The 23,175-nt window shown below is 37.9% G+C and overlaps 1 protein-coding gene across 5 annotated transcripts in view; it reads right to left on the bottom strand.

The window, feature by feature from the left end:
* Phkb (phosphorylase kinase regulatory subunit beta) overlaps positions 1 to 23,175 on the bottom strand; it is a 173,321-nt gene that overhangs the window by 73,188 nt on the left and 76,958 nt on the right. For all 5 annotated transcript variants that reach the window (XM_051195043.1, XM_051195042.1, XM_051195046.1 and 2 more), the window contains 6 exons: positions 18,664 to 18,727; positions 12,245 to 12,340; positions 10,855 to 11,052; positions 8,991 to 9,048; positions 7,935 to 8,012; positions 5,660 to 5,818 (listed from right to left, as the gene is read on the bottom strand). In XM_051195043.1, the coding sequence (XP_051051000.1) occupies positions 5,660 to 5,818; positions 7,935 to 8,012; positions 8,991 to 9,048; positions 10,855 to 11,052; positions 12,245 to 12,340; positions 18,664 to 18,727 (653 nt within the window). The remainder of the gene's footprint in view (positions 1 to 5,659; positions 5,819 to 7,934; positions 8,013 to 8,990; positions 9,049 to 10,854; positions 11,053 to 12,244; positions 12,341 to 18,663; positions 18,728 to 23,175) is intronic.

Below are 23,175 nucleotides of genomic sequence, written 5' to 3'. Positions count from 1 at the left end.
GCCAAACCAGGGGGTTAGGTGAGGATCTGGTCCCTTATTATACCAAGAAAAAAAAAATATGTTTTCAACTAGATTGGTAAACAGTGGCTAGGGATGGCTCAGCAGCTAATAGTGCTCTTGCAGAGGATTAGAACTTAGAGTTGAGCACCTGTGTGAGGCAGCTCACAGCCATCTGCAACTCCAACTTCATGTACATGAAAACCAGGCAGGAGCCTCACTACAGACACAGAATGTTTGTTTTCCAGAATAAAAGCCCACAAGGGTTACAGATGGCAGAAGCACTGCAGATTTGGGAATACACTCTCAGCTACAAGCTGCTGTTCCAGAGGAGCAACAAGGATTACTCAGGATAGTAACTGGGAAATTGGGTAGATTTGAAGTCAGTATAGCATTAGTTTTTCTGGGACAAAATGTGGCAGTACATAGGAAGTACCTACCCAGGCACAAGGCAGCATGGCCTTCACACTAAAATTTGCCAATATTTTTGATATTTGTATTAGTTACTTTTCTTTGTCACTTGACTGAGGACATTGAGGTACACTTTTGACTGTGAGGGCATTTCCAGAGGAAGATGGACTCTAAGTGTGGGTAGCAATGGTCATAGGCAATGGCCCTGTACTGGATAAAATGGGGGAAGGAGAAAGCCAGCTGAGCACAGCACTAATCTCTTTCTGCCTCCTAGTCCACTGCCATGTGAACCACAGCATCATGCCATCCCAGCGGCTATGCTATTCCTACCATGATGGGCAATGTTGTGAGCCAATAAAACCCTCCTCCCATCAGCTATTTCTTGTAAGATATTTGGTCACAGGAATTAGCAAAATAATCAATAAAAGGTTGTTAGCATAATTTCTATGAAAATTTTCTAGCCCTAGTAGGAAACAAATAAAATGATTTACTTTGAAGAAAGCCGTTCATATGTATAATCTAAATGTTCTCAACACTGCTTATGATACCTGCTGTACACTGCAGGTGACTGCAGGTGACTGCAGCCTCCTGGATACCACAGTTAGAAAGGCTATCATCAATAAATGACAACAAGTGCTGGCCAGGATGTGGGAGAAGGGTAATCATATACAATGTTGGTGGGAGTGTAAAATGGTGCAACCACTATGGAAATCAGAGTAAGGGGCTTCTCAAAAGGTGAAAAAAAGAGCTACTATATGACTTCTGTACTAACCCTGGGCGTATATCTGAGGGACTCTATACTACTCCAGAGGTGCTTGCTCACCCATATTTTATGCTGTCTACTGACAATAGATCAAAAATGGAATCTACCTAGATGCCCATCACCTGATGAATGAATAATGCAAACGTCATACATATATATGATGAAATTTTATTCAACTATAAAAACATGAAATTTGCAGGAGAATGGATAGAACTTTAAAAATACACTGAGTGAGTAATCCAGGAACAGAAAGACATTATACGCATGTACTCTCTCATATGCAGGTACTAGCTTTGAATTTCCAGATTTATATGTTTCATTTGGAATGTCTGTAGAGGCCAGGAAGTGAAAAAGGCCCAAGAAGGTGGAGGGGAAGAGACCTTTAGGAAGGTAAGTAATGGAATCTATATGATCAGAAAGTAGGGAAGGGATACGGAGGGTGACAAGGTTTAACTCAAGATGGGGGTAAGAAGAAGGCTTAATCCAAACTAAAAAGATAGAAAAAGTTTCATGGAAACTCTGTAAGCTGCGTAAAAAATATGATTAAAAATAAAATCTGAGGCTGGGTGTGGTAGCACACACCTTTAATAACAGCACTCAAGAGCCAGAGGCAGGCAGATCTCTGGGAGTTTGAGGTCAACCTGATCTATATAGCAAGTACAAGCTATCCATAGCCATGAATTGACATCCAAGGCACACCAAACAAACAAAGAAAAAAAAAATGACATCTTTTCATGGATGGGCAATCTTCATGAGTGGGTAATCCTGCCCCAGAAGCCACGGGTTATTAAACAAAATTCTCAGTGCTAGGAGTGACAGCATTTTGTGAGTTGTTGCTCAGTATGGTCCCAGAGGTTGCCACAGGCCATTGCTGTTGCTCTTGGGCACTCACCAGAACTGGAAATTTGTTTCCTATTACTAAAGACACCACTGTTAACCAAAGATAACAGAGAACACAAGTTAGAACTGACATGAAACAAGTTGGAACTGAACTGACTACCAAAGCTTATCTCTCTCTCTCCCGACAAGTATTGATAGTGCTGGAAGGTGCTATCCCAGGCCAATGGAGGCAAAAAGTCAATACCAGGTTCACCCTATGTTACCTGTGTTTTATACAACAACCTGCCAGGCAACATGTATTTAGGATCATAAAGGCATGACTACACTGGGTAACAAATGGCTTACAGATTTAATCTGAGGCCCGAATTATCTGAATATAAGACAGAAATCATGCTTAGTGGTGTAAACCTGGACAAGATTCCATGACTGGGGGCATCCTTCAGGCAGCCCATGAGGTGGAGGAATGGTGAACACAAATTTTGAGCACTGTTGGAACAGAAGTTCAGCCTTCATGCCATCTGCACTGAGCTGTTCACAGTCAAGAAATGATATCACATAATTAGCACGTGAAAGGGGCACATAGTAAGTACTTGCTTCTTATATTTTGGGTTGTAAGCCTAGCCTTTAATGGCTGAGCCATTTCTCCAGCCCAAGAACTTACATCTTAAAGACAAAAAGGAAAGCTATTGGGTGGTAACAGTTCCTCACAATAGAAAAATTAATATGGATGATCAGCAAGCAAGTGTTGGGGTGGAGATCTGCAGTTTGCTGATGAGACAACCATGTTAGAAAAACCAAAGTTGGTTAAGGCCATGTCAAACCTTTGGTAATCTTCTGTGACAATAGCGATATTAACTTTATTTTGGATTCCACTTTTCATGAAAGTGTGTACTTTTATCCAATGACCAATGCTGCAACTGTGGGATTGCATCCTGAAGACTTCTTCCTATTTGTGAAGGAGCTGGACATGATCCCATAACACTAAACTTTCATTAAAAACTAATTTGGAGCTAGACATGGTAGCACAAACTTTTAACCCAGCACTGGAGGCAGAGGAAGAATCTTTGAGCTTGAGGCCAGCCTGGTCTATATAGTGAGTTCTAGGCTATTGTCAATTAATGGCCATAGGGGCATAAACATTATTAAGTTGCCTGTGCATCAGGAAATGAGCCATGCCCATGTTCATGCCAGGAACCCCGACTAAACTCACTGGGTCATAGAGAATGAAGTCATGAAAGTAGACAAACTTGCTGGGGAAACGGGCTCTAGATTGCATGGGAGGGAAGACTAGAAGGTAATGGGAGTGATCAAACTAGAAGGTAATGTGATCAAAATACATTATATATGGTATAAAACTGACAAAGAATAAATAAAAATATAAGGGGAAGGTTTAACTAAAACTAAGTAAGTATAACATCCATATAAAAACCCACTACTTCATTAGCTAATATTTTAAAAAGAGTTTCACTGGAGCTACCTTCTGTACTCCCACAAAAATTTTTTAGCTCAAAGATCACAAATTTAGGGTTATTTATTTTTGTGAAATCATAAAAAATGGTACTTTATGTTCTATAGACCAACCTTGTGACTGGTATTAAAGTTTTCAAGTTAAATAAGAGTTGAAAGCATTACAGATGATGGGTTCAAGACAAGTCAGATAGATCTTAAAATACACCATATGATTTAAAATAACCATTTATAATTTACTTATTAAATAGAAACTCTGACTTTATGTAAGTTGGTTTTCTAAGAAAAATTATATATTGTAAAAAATGAGTCATTGTCTAAAACCAGTGGGTATTTCGAAAACAGTATACATATTATCTTTCTTGATTGCAAGAATAAAAGGCACATAGTTTTGTTACATAAAGCTCACTTAGGCATACACACAGCATAGCACCCTTACCAGATTTCAGTAGGATAAAAACTGATCTGAATTAGTGAAAGTCAGAGTATTTATTTTTTGTTTTTTGTTTTGTTTTGTTTTTTTAAGTCAGAGTATTTGTAAAGATTCAATTTCATTGATGTTTGATGGGTTATGAAATGGTTAAGAATTCTTCTTTTCCCACTGCTTCTTTTCCCAGATGGAAATCAGCACATGGTTTCATGCAATATTCCTCCTATATGCTCTCCAATGCCTTCCAGAACTTTGGTACGGGAAGAGAGCCTTCTTTTTTAGCATTCTTGCTCATTTCAGCCATGCAATAGAAAGGGAAGCATAACCTGTACTTTCCCCTTCACAGGAAAATGCCGCCTACATTAAAGAACTACACAAATCCAACACTGGTCTGAGTGAGAAAGGGCAGTTGCTTTTCTGCGGAGGTAGATAGCGTGTTCTAACATCTGATTTTAAAGGTCAGTTTGCCTGTGGAGAGTGCAGCTGATTCTGCTGCCTCATTCATCAGCTTTCCCCAGGGCCTTTCCTAAGCTATCACTCTTTCCAACTGCAGCAACTCTGAGCTGGATATTTACTGAACACCAGAAAGAAAAAGGTTCACGACTTCAAGTCCCTGATCTGGGAGTCAGTTTTCAGATCCAGAAACACAGAAAATTTTCATTGCATCCTTTGCATTCTTCAAGTATAGCTCAGCTAATAGCCCTTGGCTAGAATGTGTTTAATTTAGCTTTGAGTCACAAAAACCTTTCTATTCACACGAATGAGATGGACTTAAGCGTTCTAGCCAGTAATAATCTTTGTCTTTTCTATGAACCTGGAAGCAATACCTGTATAAACAAGACCCTTTCCCTCTTCAGTAAGAAAACTCTCTAACTTACACCAAGAGAAAATAGACACAGAAAAGAAGCAAAAAGAAGTGAGCATCAGCTTGAGCTCCCAACCTGGCGTTTTTGCTTTTGTGTAATGCATATGAAAAGCTCTAACTAACCCCTGGGAAACCAGTCTCCAAAATCTTTTTTTCTGGATGATGAAAACAAGCCAAAGATCATTCTTCCAGCACAAACATCTATACATACATTCCCAAACTACCAAAGCAAGAGATCATCATACAGGGAGAAGTTTTGTTTTTGATTTTTAGTTAGCTTGTTTCATAATCTATCATACATAGGTTCTGACACATTTTTGATAAAAATGCTGGTAATACTAGAAATTTTACAGAAGTATGGAACAGGAAGATACAAAATAAGTTTTTTTTTTTAATTTGGTCATGAATATTCTGAATCAGTTATAGAAATAGCTAAAAATTAATTATTCAAATAATTATAATTGGTAGCATTAAGCATTAAGTAGGGAAGAAAATTACCAACATGTATTTACTGGAAAAAAAGGCAACTTTTAAAGATGACCAAGTGTTTTACAAGCAATGCTCAAAAATTCTTGTGAGAGTAAGTTGGGAATGTTCTCCTATCACACAAAACCAACTCAGTTATCACAGTCTTCTGCTAGAAGTTCCAGGTTGGATGCAGACAGTCACACACACTTGTAGTGCATCCGCACCTACTGCCCTTTTCTCTCAGGAACTGTTGGACACCATTATTACCTTTGCAATCTAGAAACTCCCCCAAAGAACTAACTGTGAAATCCACCCAAATCCAATTTCACCCAAAGGAAGAACATCACCCAAGACATATTTATTGCTAACAGCCTGATAACAGGGAAAAGGAAATCAGTTCCCAATCTTCTCCACTTACCTAGGAGTTTCGCAATGATATAAAGAGCTTGTCCCCAAAGAAACAATTTCCCATCACGGCCACAGTTACTAGGAAACCGTTTCTGACTACCAGGGTTTCTCTTTTCATATTCTACAAAGTCAGCTGGCACATAATAGTACTTTGGTACAACAGGATATCCTAAAGAGTAAAATAAAATAAAATTTATTTTAATTTAGAAGCAAGCATATTAAAATAAAATAAAGCAGTGTCCTTCCCAAAGTTCCCTTTGAAGAATCTGTGAGGACAGAATAGCAATGACAGTGGTACAGAAGCAGATTTAGTGAGCTACAGAGAAGTGTGGCACTCTGGTTCCTTTGGATATTGCTAGGGAAACACATGAGAAAAGAGTCCCTTGACTTTAGAACTAATTCTATAGTATATTAGGCTTTAGATAGTGATATATGTATATCTCCTTTAGCAGCAAACACCTTTAACAATATATATATATATATATATATATGTGTGTGTGTGTGTGTGTGTATGTTTATATACACATGTATATATGTATATATGTGCATATACATACATATATGTGTGTGTAGAAAATTATATATGTATATATACATACATATATCTCAGTAATGTTTATGTATATATAGTATACAAATATTCACAGCCATAAGAGAAGTTATTTTAAATAAAATTAGTCTATAGAAGCATTGTAAATGAGAGACTATTTAATTTTTAATTAATTATATTTCTGAGCCATTGGTTAGCACATATAAACCCCTATTTAAATATTCCCTATCTTCTACTATTCAGTGTCACCAAAGAAAATCAATTTGTTATTAAAACATATCTTTTAAAGATACACGTTTCCAAAAATGAAATTATTATTTAAAGGATATATGTTCCTTATAGGGTACAGCAGATGATATTTTGTTATAGCAATCTACAGAAAACTTAATTTTTGTAATAAAATTAAGCAATAGCCTTCAAATTCTGCTGCTTTTTTCATTCATCAATTGATAGTGACAAATGTGTCTAAAATCAGGGAAAGAGGTTATGATCTATGGGAAATCCTGTGAACATCACTCTGAACACGAAGCCAAAAGGTAGAGTATGTTAGGCACCCACTTTCATGTATCAATGATCCCTTCCTGAATACAAAAAGACCTGATTGCAGAAATCTCAAATATTTTACTAGTTGCACTATTTTTCAAAGAAAACAAGTGAATATTGAAAATACAACTCCTTTTTTTAAAAGTAGCATTTATTTTGAATTTAAAAATGCTTGCCAGGTGGTGGAAGTGGTTCTGAGCTCGAGGTCAGCCCTGGCTCAGGGCTACACAGAGAAACTCTTGTGTTGAAAATTAAAATAAACAAAGAGTGCCTTCCATAAACACTTCACAACTTTTAATATTATAGGCATTGAAAGGGTAAAACAAGAGATGAAGTATTTTATTCATGTATTCCTGGAACCTTGCCCCCCTTACCTAGTCAGGGACTTCAAGTGCAACAGGAATGGGGCCCAGTGCTGTGAATGACACTTCATGCTTTATATCCGCAGGGAGATGTATTTGTTTTGACTAGCACACCAAAATTCCAAAAATTTTAACTTTCATACAAATTTCCAAACCTTTTCTCATGAGACTCTACTTCTATTAATATTTCTAAACCAAAGATTTCTAGAATATTGCCCTTAAATTCCTTTGGGAATTTTCCAAACAAGCTTTTCCATAAGCCCTGCTAGTATTTGACTGAAACCAATACAGCCTTACTCCTAAGATTTGGCTATTTCTAAAACATTGAATCCATCTTCAAAGAATGGCATCTTGGTAAAAGGAAAAACATTCAAAATACAATGCTAAAAGCCAGAAGCATCTCTAAAGAGTCTAGTCTGCCTGTGCCCATGGACCTGCCTTCAGCCAAATGCAGTCTTTCCAGGGAGCCCTCCTAGGGTCTAGGGCTGGAGGAGGGTAACATTCACGCAGTTAACTAATTTTTGATGACTTGGGTAAAAAGTAGGTGCTTTATGTCATGTAACACAACACAGAGTAAAGGAACTATACCATGAATATCACAATTGTGTCCATGTGCAACTCCCTCAGCATCACTACAGCCATGACCACCTACATTCATGCCCATCCTTGTCATGACTAATGAACTAGATTAAGAGAGATTATCCTAATTTCAGTTGAGGTCTCATTTTTTCCATATATATAGATAATTATGTTTTATAGAGGACTGATGCACACATTTTACATAAACAAGGAGATGCTGGTATAAGGAGTTCTTGATGGAAGAACTATACCTTCTGTGGTCTGGTGCAGCAAAGGGGTCAGGAGGTTCTGGTACTCCTGGACTTGTTGAAGATTGCCTCTAAATACACCTAAAACAGAAACACAAAATCCAGTGCTGGCTCTGCTCAACAAGCATACAAAAATTCTGCCTTATAGAAACTTTTACAATTATTGTGCCAAATTTTAAATAAATGAAAACATAAAATTGAGGAGAAATGTAAATAAGTATGACTTTTTATAGAAATTGATTTCAGAAAGTCATGCTAGCATTTAGAATTAACTACTGAAATAACTGAAATTTCACTATGCTTACGCATAAATGTTATAGATATTCAATACCACGATCATCGTATTCATGACTTCTATGATAAGACAATACTGGCATCAATATTAAAGACTTCAAAGTGGTTTTAACAGTCCTTTAAGTATGCAAATAGAAGGCAAGGACTGAAACCCAATCTTGTAATGTGGCGTGAGTGCACCTGTACTCACAAGAATTCCAGCACACACTTCATACACACATGCATACATCATAAACATACAACATGTATAGACTTTTTAAAATTCTTTAAGATCTAACATCCACTCAGAAAGCAGAACAGCATAAAAATACAGAGTTGCTACCATTGCTTAAGTCTAATCTATTGCTAGATGAAAGAAATCACTCATTTCACCTAGTCTTTTAAGATTTTTATTATTTTTACTTCGTGTGTTTGAATGTGGTTTATGTAGGTGTTTTTATATGCATGTTCATGAGTACATGCATGTGTGTGCACATGTGTGGAAGCCAGAGATTGACATTGGATGTCTTTCTTAATCCCTCTAAAGTTCTATGAGACAGATACCTGAACTGAACCTGGAGCTCACCCACTTGGTTAATCTGGCTAGCCAATAACTTCAGAGATCCACCTGTCTCCACTTCCTGGTGCTGAAATTACAGTGATGTGATTTTCAGGCAGGGGTTAGAGATCACACTCAGGCCCTCAGCCTGCATGACAAGAACTTTACCAGCTGAGCCATCTGCCCGACCCTCAGTGTTCTTCAATATCAGAGAAAATTTCACTTACCATCAATCATCATGTAAAGGAAAAATATGGGAAATTCACATTCAATGCCATCAAACAGCTAAAAGAGAAAAGTAAAACATTAGGATTTCCATTAGCAAACTAGAGCAACTATGTTTTAGGTTATATGCAAGAGACTTATTTATAGTAATAAATTCAGGTTGAGAACAATTGTTCTTTAAAAATATTTTTAAAACTTTTATTCAAAAGCTCATTTATTGAACTCACTAAATAGCAGTGATTAAATAAATAGATACTCAGTACTCACTAACACCTAGCGTTAACTAGACTGCTTCTCAACCTTCCTAATATGGTGATCCTTTAATATAGTTAGTTCCTCATGCTGTGGTGATTTCCGATCATAAAATTATTTCATTGCTACTTCATAACTGTAATTTTGCCACTGTTATTAATCATAATTTAAATATCTGATATGTGGGATGTCTGATATTTGATCCTGAGAGGGGTCATGGCCCACAGCTGAACTAGACAGAGTCCTGGGGACAAAAGTTAGAGGCTCACAGCATAGTGGGGAGGCTGGTAAATGAATAAATAACCACATGCACTGTCCACAAACAGCACATTAGGAACATAGAATGTGAAACACCTGAGTCTGTCCTGAGCGTCAGAGAAAGGTTATATGGCAAGAAATCAGCCAAAACGTTATGCGTAGTTCCAACAGTAGAAACCACAGAGATTGATTGATATGGGATGCTCTTCTGTATATATGTTTCTCTTATTGGTTGGTGAATAAAACACTGATTGGCCCATAGCCAGGCAGGAAGTACAGGCAGGGCTACCAGATGAGGAGAATGCTGGGGAGAAGTCGGCAGAGAAAAGCCTTCAGGGAGACGCCATGTAGAGACTAAAAGGAGTAACATGCTGGGCATTAAACTATGGCAAAACATAGTTTAATAGAATTGTTTAATAATTAAAAGGGAGCTAGCCTGTAAGAAGCCTGTACCATTGGCCAAACAGTTTATAAATGATATAAGTCTCAGTGTGTTTATTAGGGGCTAAAGGCAGCAGGACTAGGCTGAACAGAAACTCCTTCAAACATGTTAAAGAAACTATTGCAATTCACTAGTTCTAGAATGTACTGGCATAAGCAATAAAAATGGAACCCTAGCAGGTGGGCAGGAAGCCAAATCAACCTGCTCAAAGGCTGACTTGGAGTTAGTGGTGAACACTGACAAAGGGTCAAAGGTTACATTTATTTCCAGACTGAGCAGCTGGCAGTGCTTAGCAGTTGTGGGACAAGAAATGAGGAAATCAGTTCAGAGCCATAAGAACAGTCTACTCATAGTCTGTGACTTTCTCTAGTTGTACCCAGCAGGTGGTGTTTTGTTTTGTGACAAAGTCTCTCTATGTAGCCCTAGCTAGCCTAGAACTCACTATGTAGACCAGATTGACCTAAAACTTTCAGAGATCTGCCTTCTCCCCCTTTCCCTCCCCGCCCAGCCTCCTAAGTGCTGACATTAAACACATGAACAATGCCTGGCTCAAAAATATTATCTTTAATGAGATCATTCGCTTAATAACATAAAAGCAGACCACAGAAAGAAACAAAACCATGTAAGAAAAATAGTCAAAAGACTGAAAATGCTAAAAATATTATTTAACCAATGAATCCATGTGGCCAGTTAATACTATTTGATCAGTTACTACGTATCAAGCACAAGTCTAGGCATCAACATATAAAATCATTAAATACCCAGAAAAAGCTCGTGGTAGAGGTGATATTAATTTTAGCACTAAATAATGTTAAACATAACCAGATGGAGCAGGATCTCAAATCAAGAAGGCAGTCTCCTGGATACATGTTTTCAACAACTTGCTTGTGCCAGCCTGAACTAGTTTGTGGTACCTTAATTTCAGCTGGTTTGTAATAGCGTCTGTTGGGATCTTCCAATGATGTTCTATACCCATCTCTCAAGAAACGCTTAAATCCATATTTTCCTTTTAATTTTCTTATCACTTTATCAAGTGTCTGGCTGAACAGAACTTCATCATCCAAGGCAAACGCAGGGTAACTGATGCATGGGAGCAGGGCAGCGTCTGTGTTCTGAGGTCATTAAGAAAAACACCCTGTAAGTGTCTGCAGTGACATGGCCAACAGTCCAAGAAGCATCATGTCAAAGTAAAGTCAAAAAGCTTATCGAGTGACAGTGAGCTTAAGAGAGATAGATGCTTCTATGACATGTCTCTATAAACCTGATAGGACAAATAACACTTTATTCGTTAACAAAAAGAATTTTCCAACTTCAATATTAGGCTGTAACTTAAAAATTATACCTAAACAGAATGTAAAAAAATAATACTTATTACCATAACTTAGTTTGTCTATAACAGTGAAAAGGAGGAAACAAAAGATTCAACAACTGAGTAAATTAGTACCATCAGAATTCATATTGCAGAAGCAATTACATTTATATTATAGAAATTTGTTCATTGAATAGAAAAATGCTTGCTCATAAAAAACACTATTCTAATTTCTTTGTTTGTTTGTTGTTTATTTTTGTTTTTTTGAGACTGGGTTTCTTTGTATTCCTTTGGAGCCTGTCCTACAACTAGCTCTATAGACCAGGCTGGCCTCGAAATCACAGAGATCCTACTGCCTCTGCCTCCAGAGTGCTGGGATTAAAGGTGTGTGCCACACATGCCTGGCCACTATTCTAATTTCTTAAAGCAAAAAGTTATGTTCACAAAAACATGTGGTAATGTATGAGAATGCTGCCAAAGACTATTTAAATGGTAAAATAAATGGATAAAGCATTATTAAATAAACAAACAATGCTTCTTTATTGGTTATATTCTCATTTGAATCTGGTATCACTCTTGTAAAATAGTTAACTATTCTATTTGGGGTAGTTTTTGAAGGATAAAATAATAAATGATCCCTGGGAAAATGTACAGTCAGGTACAAGAAGTATACAGAATTTCATCAGACAGAGTCAAACATGGTCTGCCACTGTGCTGTGCTGAAATGAATCATTTTATATCCCATCATGAAAACAATGATTCCTTTGTTAAAAACAGAAGAATGATGTCTATTTTTATGTGGTGTAACAAAAGACTCAAAGGATTGAACAGCTCTGCCTAACCCTTCCTGACCAGCCTTGGAGGCTAGAGAGAGGAGACACACCTGCATTGCATCTCCTTATCCTGCATGAACTCAACACTCTAGTGTGACTACTTGGAAGGTAAATAACATAGAATAACACGCATAAAAACTGTAATGCTACACATCATCTCACATGAGAGCGTGATTCTCTGGGTAACAGTGAGCACAGTGTCTGCCTGTTGCGATTGTGAGCATCGAGATCCACAAATATAACTGACCAAGAACAGCCCTGGAAATTAAAAAGAAACACATTTCAGAGAATTGTAAACCATGTGGCATTCTTTCTGTGAGAAAAGACAATTCAAAAGCTTTCTATCAGTGAATGCTATTGTGTAAGAGATTATTAAAGACCTTAATTTTCATTATTTGTTATACATAGAAATGGATGCTTTCCCTGTATTCATGTTTGGGTACCACATGCATGTCTGGTGCCCACAAAGGCCAGAAGAGGGCATCAGTTACCCTGGAACCAGACTTCAGACAGCTGTGAGCCTCTATGTGGCTGTTGGGAATTGGACTTGAGTCCTCTGGAAGAACACCCAGTGTTCCTGAGACATCTTTCTAACCCTTTATTTTCTTTGTGTATGCTTTCAATATTTCCTGAAACAACCATATAATCATTAGATAGTATTTTGATATTTTCCTCTTTTCTTATAAATCATGTTTTGATTTTTATAACATCTAATAAATTACATTCATTTATATGAAGAAAACAGTTTAGCTAGTATATGAGATAAATCAAGAAATGATTTATATTAATAAAATTGAGTTGTGAACACCTAAATAATTTTGATTATATGATCAAACTAAACTCATTTATGTAACAATCTAGAATTGGGTATATAAAAATATGTGAAGGTACAAAGTGATGGTACAGGAATCTTATGTAATAACACTAGCAACTCCTCTTTATACCTCTCATGAAAAGGCCACATGTGGCTAGGGCTATCCCTCCAATTGAAGATAACAAATCCTAGTTCAACAGGGCAAATAGATAAAATCCAGTCTGCCACAGAAACTCATTTAATAAAGCATTAGATTACATAATTTCCCTATACACACACACACGCACACACACAAAAAAAGAAAGAAATAAAAAGGAAACAAAACTTGGAAGAAAGAACAAGAAATTTGAATAAAAAGACATTTATAGTAAAAATAAGTCAATCAGTCTGCAACACTATTTAAGGATTTTTTTTTTTTTTTTGCCATTTAGACATTAGTATATTTCCTATTCAACAGCACAGTCTAAATGAACAACTTTAATGGGAAGCTAAACATTTTAAAACACATAATAATAGGGAGTTAGAAAGACTGCTTCCATTGCAAAAAAAAAAAAAAAAGAAAAGAAAATACTCAAAAAATAAATCAGAAAACCAGGCATCATATACTTTATGTAGTTTTAAAATCATGTTCTAAATCTCATCCCAATTATACCCAACATCAAAGACTCACACACCTGGAAACTCTAATATCAGGACTCAATTACCTGACTGAAATTTCAAGTCTAGGAGGACTAGACAGAAAATCCAAGTGTCAGACTCAGGAGTTCTGTATAGTTGCTGTTAACTCATGTTCTCTGTGAACATTATCTTGTAAAACACAATAATTTCTCAATCAGAACACCATCATCAACAAATCTTTATCACTGGCAGGTGACTTGATAGCAGATGAGTGAGGTTCTCGCAATAGCTATACTGCAGCTAACAGAAGCCTGGATTCCCTACATTTCTACTGGCTTCAGAAAGCATCCTGGAGCAGATGCTCTCATCAGACTACTGTGAGGTAAACAAGAGTGAATCTGAACTCTGCTCTAGATGTGAGGTACACGGTGATAATATGAGAACCTTAAACCTGGCTTAGATAGAAAAGTGGCACTAAGTCCCCAGGTCAGTGGGAGAAGTGAACATCAAAGCCAGAGCCTGGATTCTGGCAGAAGCAGCAGCAAGATGACTGAAGAAAATAAGTGGGTTAGGGGACTGTGAATACACAAAACAGCAGAAGTTATTTGTAGGCCAATAACTGTCTGGAATTGGACCTTGAAAATATATAATGTATAAAGGATATGTTTTAACTAAAAATGCAAATTTGATAACTCAATTTTGTGATAAAAAAAAAAGTAAACTATTTCTGGCCACAAATAAGTAATTTAGTTACTTAAACTCATCGAGTATTTGTTGAGGTCCTAATTTTCATCTACCAGCCTATAAGATAAATGCCTAAGGAAAAATAATCTCATGAGGTGACCACCTCCTAACACTGAGACAGAATGCTAGTGAACTCTACCATTTGTATAAAGATACATACCACACTATAGGCACCATGGCCCAATTTCCAGGAGGGGAAAAAACCCAAAACCACACAAGGCCACCAACAGCTTTCCCATTTAGAAGCAAGTCTTGAAAGTCATCGAGGAAATCTCGCATAGAATCATCACCTATGAATTTCAAAGGAATGTGGACATGTGCTCTGTTTTGAATGCTGCAGGACATGAGCAACCTGTCATTATCAATTGCATATTCTGACCTTCGTGCATTTACCAGTCTCCTGCCTCCCACAATTAAAGTCAAGAACAGGAAAAAATGTGATAGGAATTATTTGAGAGAACCGCTTAACTTGGGCTACTAGATATTTATTGTATAAGTGTTTTGATTGCATGCTTGTGCTTGTGTGCCTGGTGTCCACGGAAACCAGATGGGATATGACCTACAGATGGATGTGAGCTGCCATGTGGGTGCTAGGAATAGAACCCAGGACTTTGGTAGAGCTCTTTAACAAATGAGCCATCTCTCTAGTCCCAGATTGATTTTTATCCTCCACTTTGTAAAACCAGAACCCTAAACAGTATGCTGACTCTACACAGAGCCTCTTTACAACTCTATCTTTCTTTAATTTGGATCTGCTGGTGCCTGTTCTAATCAATGCACAAGATGATTGAACTTGACCATCACCATGAGGATAGGAGCTTTAGTAGTATGGAAGGACACTCCTTTCCCTTTAAGGCTCATGACCAGAACCAACATTTCTGAGACTAGTTGATCTGACAGTTTCTGTTTCATTTTTGTTTTTTGGTTTTTTTTTTTTTACTTTTCATGTACACTTTGGTATGTCAACTGGTTAGATGGTTGGTTTTAGGCTGTGTTTCACTTGAATAGGCTTTTATGACTGTCCTTCTTCTGTATCTACTCCCATTACTACTTGTGTGGCTAAAGATCTACTTTGTTTCTATTTCTGCCTGAAATAATAAATGAACAGCCCATTTAGTAACATTTAGCACATAGTTATGTTAAAAACAGCTATGTTTTTGGCTGCAATTTATAATTCCTGAGCATTAAAACTCTAAGGAGGCTACAGATTCCTTTATACCAGGTCAGGAGGGAGTCTAGGCATCTGGACTGCCTTCTGAATTCCTGTAATGATTCTAATGTTCACATACACTTGAAAAACACACTAAGAAACAATATTGGCAGAACATTTATAGCTAAGACTCAAAATGCCTGATTAGGCAACTCAGATATTCCAGAAAACTCACTGACAATCACGCAGGGACAACAGTCACAGTGACTGGGTGGAAAGTGCCTGGAGAAGAGGGGGTATGGTGTTAAACAGCATGCATGGCCTTAGAGACTTCAAAGGAAGCTACACCATGACCAAAACCAAGCCAATCACTACCAGGGTCATAGCTAACCTGGACACTTAGCCCCGCTCAGTTTTCTCCTTGGCAGCCTAGGAAGGTCTGACCTTTCCAAACTGATGTTATATTAAGCCTTGAGAAATGCTAGAGGACTCTTAATCCATCACAATTTGTTAACTCCTTTATGGGACTTCCTTTTTTATGACTTTAGTGGAGCCTATTGTCCCTGTACTGTCCCTCTATCACAAGAACCAGTAGCTAGCTGTTAATTACAATCACATGGAATGTCACATTGCCTTGCCATTTCAGGAATCTACAAACACTCCTGAAAAAAAAAAAAAACTAGTCTAGTTCCTGGCCCAGAATACTGAGCTTCCTCTTACTCATTTCTCTTCCAGCACCATATGAATCCACTGTCAGCTGTTAGATTTTTTAAGTGCAAAAAATGCTCAAAGATCTCATGAAAATATAAAGAGATTTTTCTGGGCTCTGCTTTACACACACACACACACACACACACACACACACAGAGAGAGAGAGAGAGAGAGAGAGAGAGAGAGAGAGAGAGAGAGAGAGAGAGAGACAGAGAGACAGACAGAGAGAGATTTCAGACATGATTACAGGCTGATGAGGTTCACTAGACCCACAACTTCCCATCCTCACTGCAGACATTACAAAAACTCTCCGCATGAATCATACATAGAAATGCATCAAATCAAAACCAACATGAGACCTGACATGGACACTATAGGGTGTATAATGCCAGGGATACACAAAACTTGTGAAACTCCTCAGAAGCCATTCAGAGAACAGAAAGGTTGTTTAACAACAAAAGTCAGATTTGTCAAGTCAGAGGGCTCATATCCAAAGTACATAAAGAACTCAAGAAACTAGTCACCAACAAACCAAATAATCCAATTAAAAATGGTGTACAGATCTAAACAGAGAATACTCAACAGAAGTATACCACATGGCTAAGAAGCATTTAAGAAATGGTCAACATCCTCAGCTATCAGGAAAATGTAAATCAACATGACTCTGAGATTCCACCTTACACCTGTCATAATGCCTAAGATCAAAAACACATGCTGGAGAGGATATGGAGCAAGGGGAACACTCATCCATGCTGGTGGGAATGCAAACTTAGACAGCCACTTTGGAAATCCGTATAGTAGTTTCTCAGAAAATTGGGAATCAATCTACCTCAAGTCCCAATTATACAATTCTTGGGCATATACCCAAAAGATGCTCTGCTATATCACAAGGGCACTTTTTCAACTATGTTCATAGCACCTTTATTTATAATAACCAGAAACTGGAAACAACCTAGATGTCCCTCAACCAAAGAACAGATTAAAAAAAAATGGTACATTTACACAACGGTCTATTACTCAGCTGTGAAAAACAATGATATCATGAAATTTGAAGGCAAATGGATGGAACTAGAAATGATCGTCATGAGTGAGGTAACCCAACCCAGAAAGACAAACATGTTATGTATTCACTAGTGGATATTAGCTACAACACCAAGGATAACCATGCTACAATCTACAGACCCAGGGAAGCTAAGTGACAAGGAAGGCTCAACGGTGGGCAGGGGGAGGGGGGAGCGCACGGATCTCACTGTGAGGAGAAATAATAGACAATGCTGGTAGACTGGGAGGGGGTAGGATGGGAAAGTGGGGGGTATTAATGACGAGGTAGAGATGGGAGCAGGAGGATCAGGTGGGGTGGGGGAAGGATGGAGGAAGAGAGTATTGGGAGAAATGACTAGAACTGGGGGCATCTCTGGGACAAGCTGCAAACCTAGTGTAATGGAAACTCTCAGGAATCTATGAGGGTGACCCTAGCTAAGACTCATAGACACAGAGCCTAAACTAGCTATCTCCTGTAATCAGGCAAGACTTCCAGTTGGGTACTGGGATACCAACCCAGCTACAAAACCTTTGACTTGCCTACAATTTGTCCTGCCTACAAGATACGCTGGAGTAAAGGTGGCACAGAAATTATGGGAATGTCTGGTGACTAGTCCACCTTGAGACCCATACCGTGAGAGAAGGCCTACCCTGACCCTGACCCTGACCCTGCCTGGAGAGCCAGGACCCAGAGACCTAGAATAAAACTAAACATTACTGACAAAAAAAAAAAAAAAAAAAAAAAGTCAATGAAGTGATTCTTAATGGCATTCTGCTATACTCATAGATCATTGCCTAGCTCAATTGTCATCATAGAGACTTCATCCAGCAACTGACAGGAACAGATGCAGAGACCCATAGCCAAACATTAGGCAGAGCTCAGGGAATCCCACAGAAGAGGGGGAAGTAGAATTGTAGGAAACAGAGGGGTCAAGAATATCACAAGAAAACTCACAGAATCAACTAACCTGGATATATATGGGCTCGCAGAGACTGAACCAACAACCAGGGAGCTAGCAAGGGGCTTATCTGGGCCCTCTGCATATATGCTACAGTGTGTAACTTGGTTTTATGGGACTCCTTACAGTGGGAGCAGGGGCTGTCTCTGACTCTTCTGCCTGCTTTTGGAACCCTTTCCTCCTATCAGGTTGTCCTGTCTAGCCTTAATAGGAAAAGAGGTGCCTAATCTCACTGCAGCTTGATATACCATGACTGGTTGATGTCCACGAGAGGCCTGCCCTTTGCTGAAGAGAAATAGAGGAGAAGTGGATGGAAGGTTAACAGGGAGGGGGAACTGTGGTCGGGCTGTAAAAACAAACAAATAAATAAAAGTTACCATCACCACCAAATGAAAGCTAAACTTTCAATGGCTAATTATCTCAAAGGAAAGCTGTTCAAACATGGGCTGCCACTTCCATTTCAGAGAGTCACAGTTTTTAAGGAAATGACTTTGATAAGATAGTAAAGTTACGTAAGCATGCAAATAATATTTTTTTCATTTACCTGGTTTCCAAAGAGGTTAAATCCATTAATCGCTTCTAAGGCTGCTTTTGCTAAACCAACAGAGCTAGAGAGAAGGAAAGACATTATTACTGAGGTACCACAGGCAAATCTCTTTAGGAACATTCATAACAACCTCCATGGGAGAAAAACACCAGTCCCACATTTCATTATTTTAAATTTATTTTTTATAATAATTACCTGTGAAAATTCTTTCTAGGTTTACCTTGACTTAGATTCTACCACTAAATGGGCTATTCTGGTGTCAATTCTGATTCTTAAAGATTTTGTGTGTCATATACTTGTTACAGAATGTAATTTAGCATAGCCACTCAAATATGCACTTTCTAGGATCCAATAAAATCGGCATTACATTATGTTCAATACAAGTGTTCCAGGGAGAGTGAATTTTGTCCTTGGTTAGATCATGCCTGTTTCTTGTATAACTGCAGTTCTCAAGTCCAGTTTATTTTACTTGCTGCACATTTGTATTTGTTTTACTCAGACCTGACTGCATATATAGCTCACATCATTGGAAATCAACAACAAACCACAATCAAGTCAGTATTTCTCTAGCGTAGTCCCCAAGCAACAGCAACAGCAGCAGCCGCCGCAGCAGCAGCACCTAGGAGTGTGCTAGGAATGCCAGTTCACTCTTTGCTGTGGGGTGGTCCCAATAAACAACATTTAAAGGTCCTCCAGGTGTTTGTATGCATGTCAAATTTCAGAATGATTGACTGAGTGTATAGCTCTGTAGTAGGACACCATCCTCAGGGTATAGCATGGCAGTTACCACCTTAATCTTGTGGCTATCCACAAGAGATGGGGAGGGGCATTACACCCTCATCTGAAATCCCAGCAGCATATCTAATTCTGGTCAGCTACATGTGACTTGTGGCAGTGCTCAAGCACAGAGCTTAGAAGGTGAACTGAAGTGGGGGTCAGATGAGTCCCTCCAGCTACGCAGCTTTGACATGATCATCCATGCTGGCATGTGGTGTTCTGGTGATGCAGCTACTCTGCTCACCCATGATCCTATAAGTACCCTGTACCTTGCTCCTGCAAGGACAGTAAAGTCACTGGTTCTCCAAGTTAACATGGGTGCAGTTGTTTCTTTGGTCTGTTGTTAGGGCCCTGTCTGGGGTGAATAGACGTTTACTCACTCTCCTAAGAAAAACTAACCCAACAAGCTCAGTGGTAGAATGGTTACTACCTTAAGGACTCATCAAAAACTGAACAAATGAATGAATAAATTAGAACTATCACACCTAGCTATTTCTTACTGCTTTATCAACATTTTATATAAGCAATTTATTATAAGAAAAAGTGATTAGACACTTTAAAATCTTTGTGGGTGGGAGAGTGAAATGGGGATGGTATTCCTAACTCTCATTACATATAGCTAACAGACATTACACAGAAAACAAACATATTAAGGCTCAAAAAGACAACAAGAAGAAGGCAGACAGGTCATCATCTTCAAAACTGTAGGAATAACAACATAGTGATTTCCCTGGGTTTCTTCCTTTGCCTTATAGACTGACAGCTACAGATAAACTGAAAATGCACAAAGACATACCAAAAAGCATTGATAAGCGAGACTCATGGCTACGGAGTATGAGTGCAGTAGCAGAGGAAAGAACAAGGTGCACAAGAGACTGTGTGCCCTGGAAAGTTGTGCTGTGACCCTCACACTTCCCTTGGCATGGCATGTGTTCATCCAAGCACATGCTCTCTCTCTCTGTCTGTCTGTCTCTCTCTTTCTCTCTGTTGTAGACAGATGATAAGAGAAGGCCCTTCCAATCAGCCTTGGTGTCAACAGTAACTCTGAACTCTCACCACCCCAATGGTTAAATTAAAGAAGTGAACATTTCTTTCTTATTAAGATGGTGTCAGAGGTGACCTAGTGGGGAGGCTTGCAATTGGGAGCACCTCTGTTCATTCCAAGGTATTCATCCTGAGTTCAGTTCCTAGTACCCTCATATGGTAACTCACAGTGGCATAGAACTACAGCTCTAGAGGAGTCAATGCCCTCTCTGGCCTTTGGGGGCATCTGTACACATGTGCATACAGATACACAATTAAATGAAAATAAGAAATAAATCTTCAAGTATTTAGCCAAAACAGAATGCATAGTTAAACTATAATTTAACTACATACTGTCAATGAGAATCTCATTTCAAATGTAACAGTATAAGTAGAGTGAAAGTAAAAGAATAGTAAAAGGTATATGCCATGTAAACACTAAACAAAAGAAAGTAGGAATGAATATAGTAATAATAGATAAAGTAGACTTCAGAGCAAAGAAAATTACCAGAGAGACATTATATGATAAAATAGTCAACACAACAAGAAGAGATAAGTATATATGAACCAACAAAGGGATTCAAGTTACATTAGGTCAAAGTGACAGAACAGAGAAGGAAAGGACAGTCACACTGGAGACATCAGTGGTCTCCTTTAAAGAGCTGGTAAAACGGGATGAATCAGCAGGATGCAGGAGGACTCAATGCTACTACCAATACGAACTAGGATATAGGAGGACTCAATGCTACTACCAATGCGAACGAGGATACAGGAGGACTTAATGCCACTACCAATAGGAACTGGATATAGGAGGACTTAATGCTGCTATCAATGGGAACTGGGATACAGAAGGACTTAATGCTGCTATAAATGGGAATCTATTTTAGAATGATCTATACAACAAGGCAAAACACAAATATTTTAAGTTTTATTTCATTCTATTCTGTTCTATTTATTATTTGTGTGTGTGTGTGTGTGTGTGTGTGTGTGTGTGTGTGTGTGTATACACTTGCATGCGTGCATGTACCATGTAACATAGTGCATATGTGCAGGCCAGAGGACAACTTTTTCAAGTTGCTTCTCTCTGCATACCCTGATATGGGTTCTAGGGATCAAATTCAGGTTGTCAGGCTTTCAAAATAAGCCTTCACCCATTGAATCATCACATTGACCCCAAAAATTCACCTTTTAAAAGTACATGCTAATATATACCAACACAGACCATACACTGGCTGTAAATGAAAGCCTCAAAAATATAAAATAATTTAAGTCACACTGGGATCTATATTAACAATGGAATAAAAGTGAAATTGGCAGCAGAAAAATAACAGGAAGGTATTGGATGGCAGGTATAAAATGATGCAATTATATTTAATTAGAGAAAAATGGTCAAGATAAAATTTTGAGGACTATAGTATTTCATTGGATTTCTACCAAATATTTAAAATGAATAATAAATTAAACACAATTCTCCATGTAGAATTCTTGTTATGAAACAAACATTACCTTGACACCAAAAGATATACATAAGATACAAAATGAAGTCTATAGTCCCCTGTGTCCTATATACCTCTCCTGAGGTATGAAATGAACTTTCATCATAACAAAGTGGGATTTATTCCAGGAATACAGCCTGGTTTAATAATAAAAAGACCAATCAATGTAAACTGTCATATCAACACTCTAAAACCATATAGTCATATCAACCAATGGATAAGGATAAAGGGAAACTAGAAAAAGTTATCGTTTGTTCATAAGAAAACTCAGCAGATAAAATGAAATTTGATCTACACAAATCCCAAAGCTAATCTTCAATTTCCAAATGGCGCAGTTGTCTATGTAAGGAATCTATTAAAAGAGATGTCAAAGCTCATCAAAATCCCAATGAGACTTTTGTAGCTACAGACAAGATTATTCTACATTTATATGGAGAATGTTAAAAATAATTGCAAAAACAAAGAATAAAGCAGAAGAATCAGTCTATTCCATTTCAAAATTTATCATATTGCTGTATAATTGTATCGAAGCCCATGTGGTACTATTAGATGATAGACACACAACTCAGCGATAGACAGATATGATATACATGCACATTTAAAATTATTACTGATAACAAATTATTGTTTATGTGTATATACATATATGTGGACATATGTACTGTGTGCCATGGCACATGTGTGGTGTGAAGAGAGCAACTTTTATTAGTCCATCTCTGTTTTTACTGTAGGTTTCAGGGGTTGAACGTAGGCCATCAGGTTGCATGGCAACCACTTTCTTTTGCTGTGCCATCTTGCCGGGCCTATGCCCATGTAGTCAGTCAATTAATTAATTAAATTTATTTTGTTTATACTAGTGTTCAAACTCCAGGTCTTAAGCTTGTTGGGTAAGTGACCTACTGAACCACACTAGCCCATTTTATTTTTAAGAGTGAGAAAAGTGTTTCAATGAAGGCAGCCTACAACACATGGTTTTGGGAGCTTAGTATATCCAGACAGTCAAATAAAGAAAAGCAAACCCACCCAACTTCAACATCAGTTTCACACTCTATACCACGTTACCTGAAAATGGATCATGAATGGAAGTGTAAGATGTAAAACTATGAAACTTTGTGTGGGGGCTGGGGTGGAAAAAATCTACAGGATCAAAAACTATGAAAAGAGCTATCAAACACTTCAAAAGCATAAATCATAAAATAAAGAACTGTTGAAC

Source organism: Phodopus roborovskii, unplaced genomic scaffold (assembly GCF_943737965.1).
Source record: "Phodopus roborovskii unplaced genomic scaffold, PHOROB, whole genome shotgun sequence".
In the NCBI taxonomy this organism is placed as follows: Eukaryota; Metazoa; Chordata; class Mammalia; order Rodentia; family Cricetidae; genus Phodopus; species Phodopus roborovskii.
The sequence above is the reverse complement of the archived record's forward strand: the minus strand, read 5'-3'. Positions and strand labels throughout refer to the sequence as shown.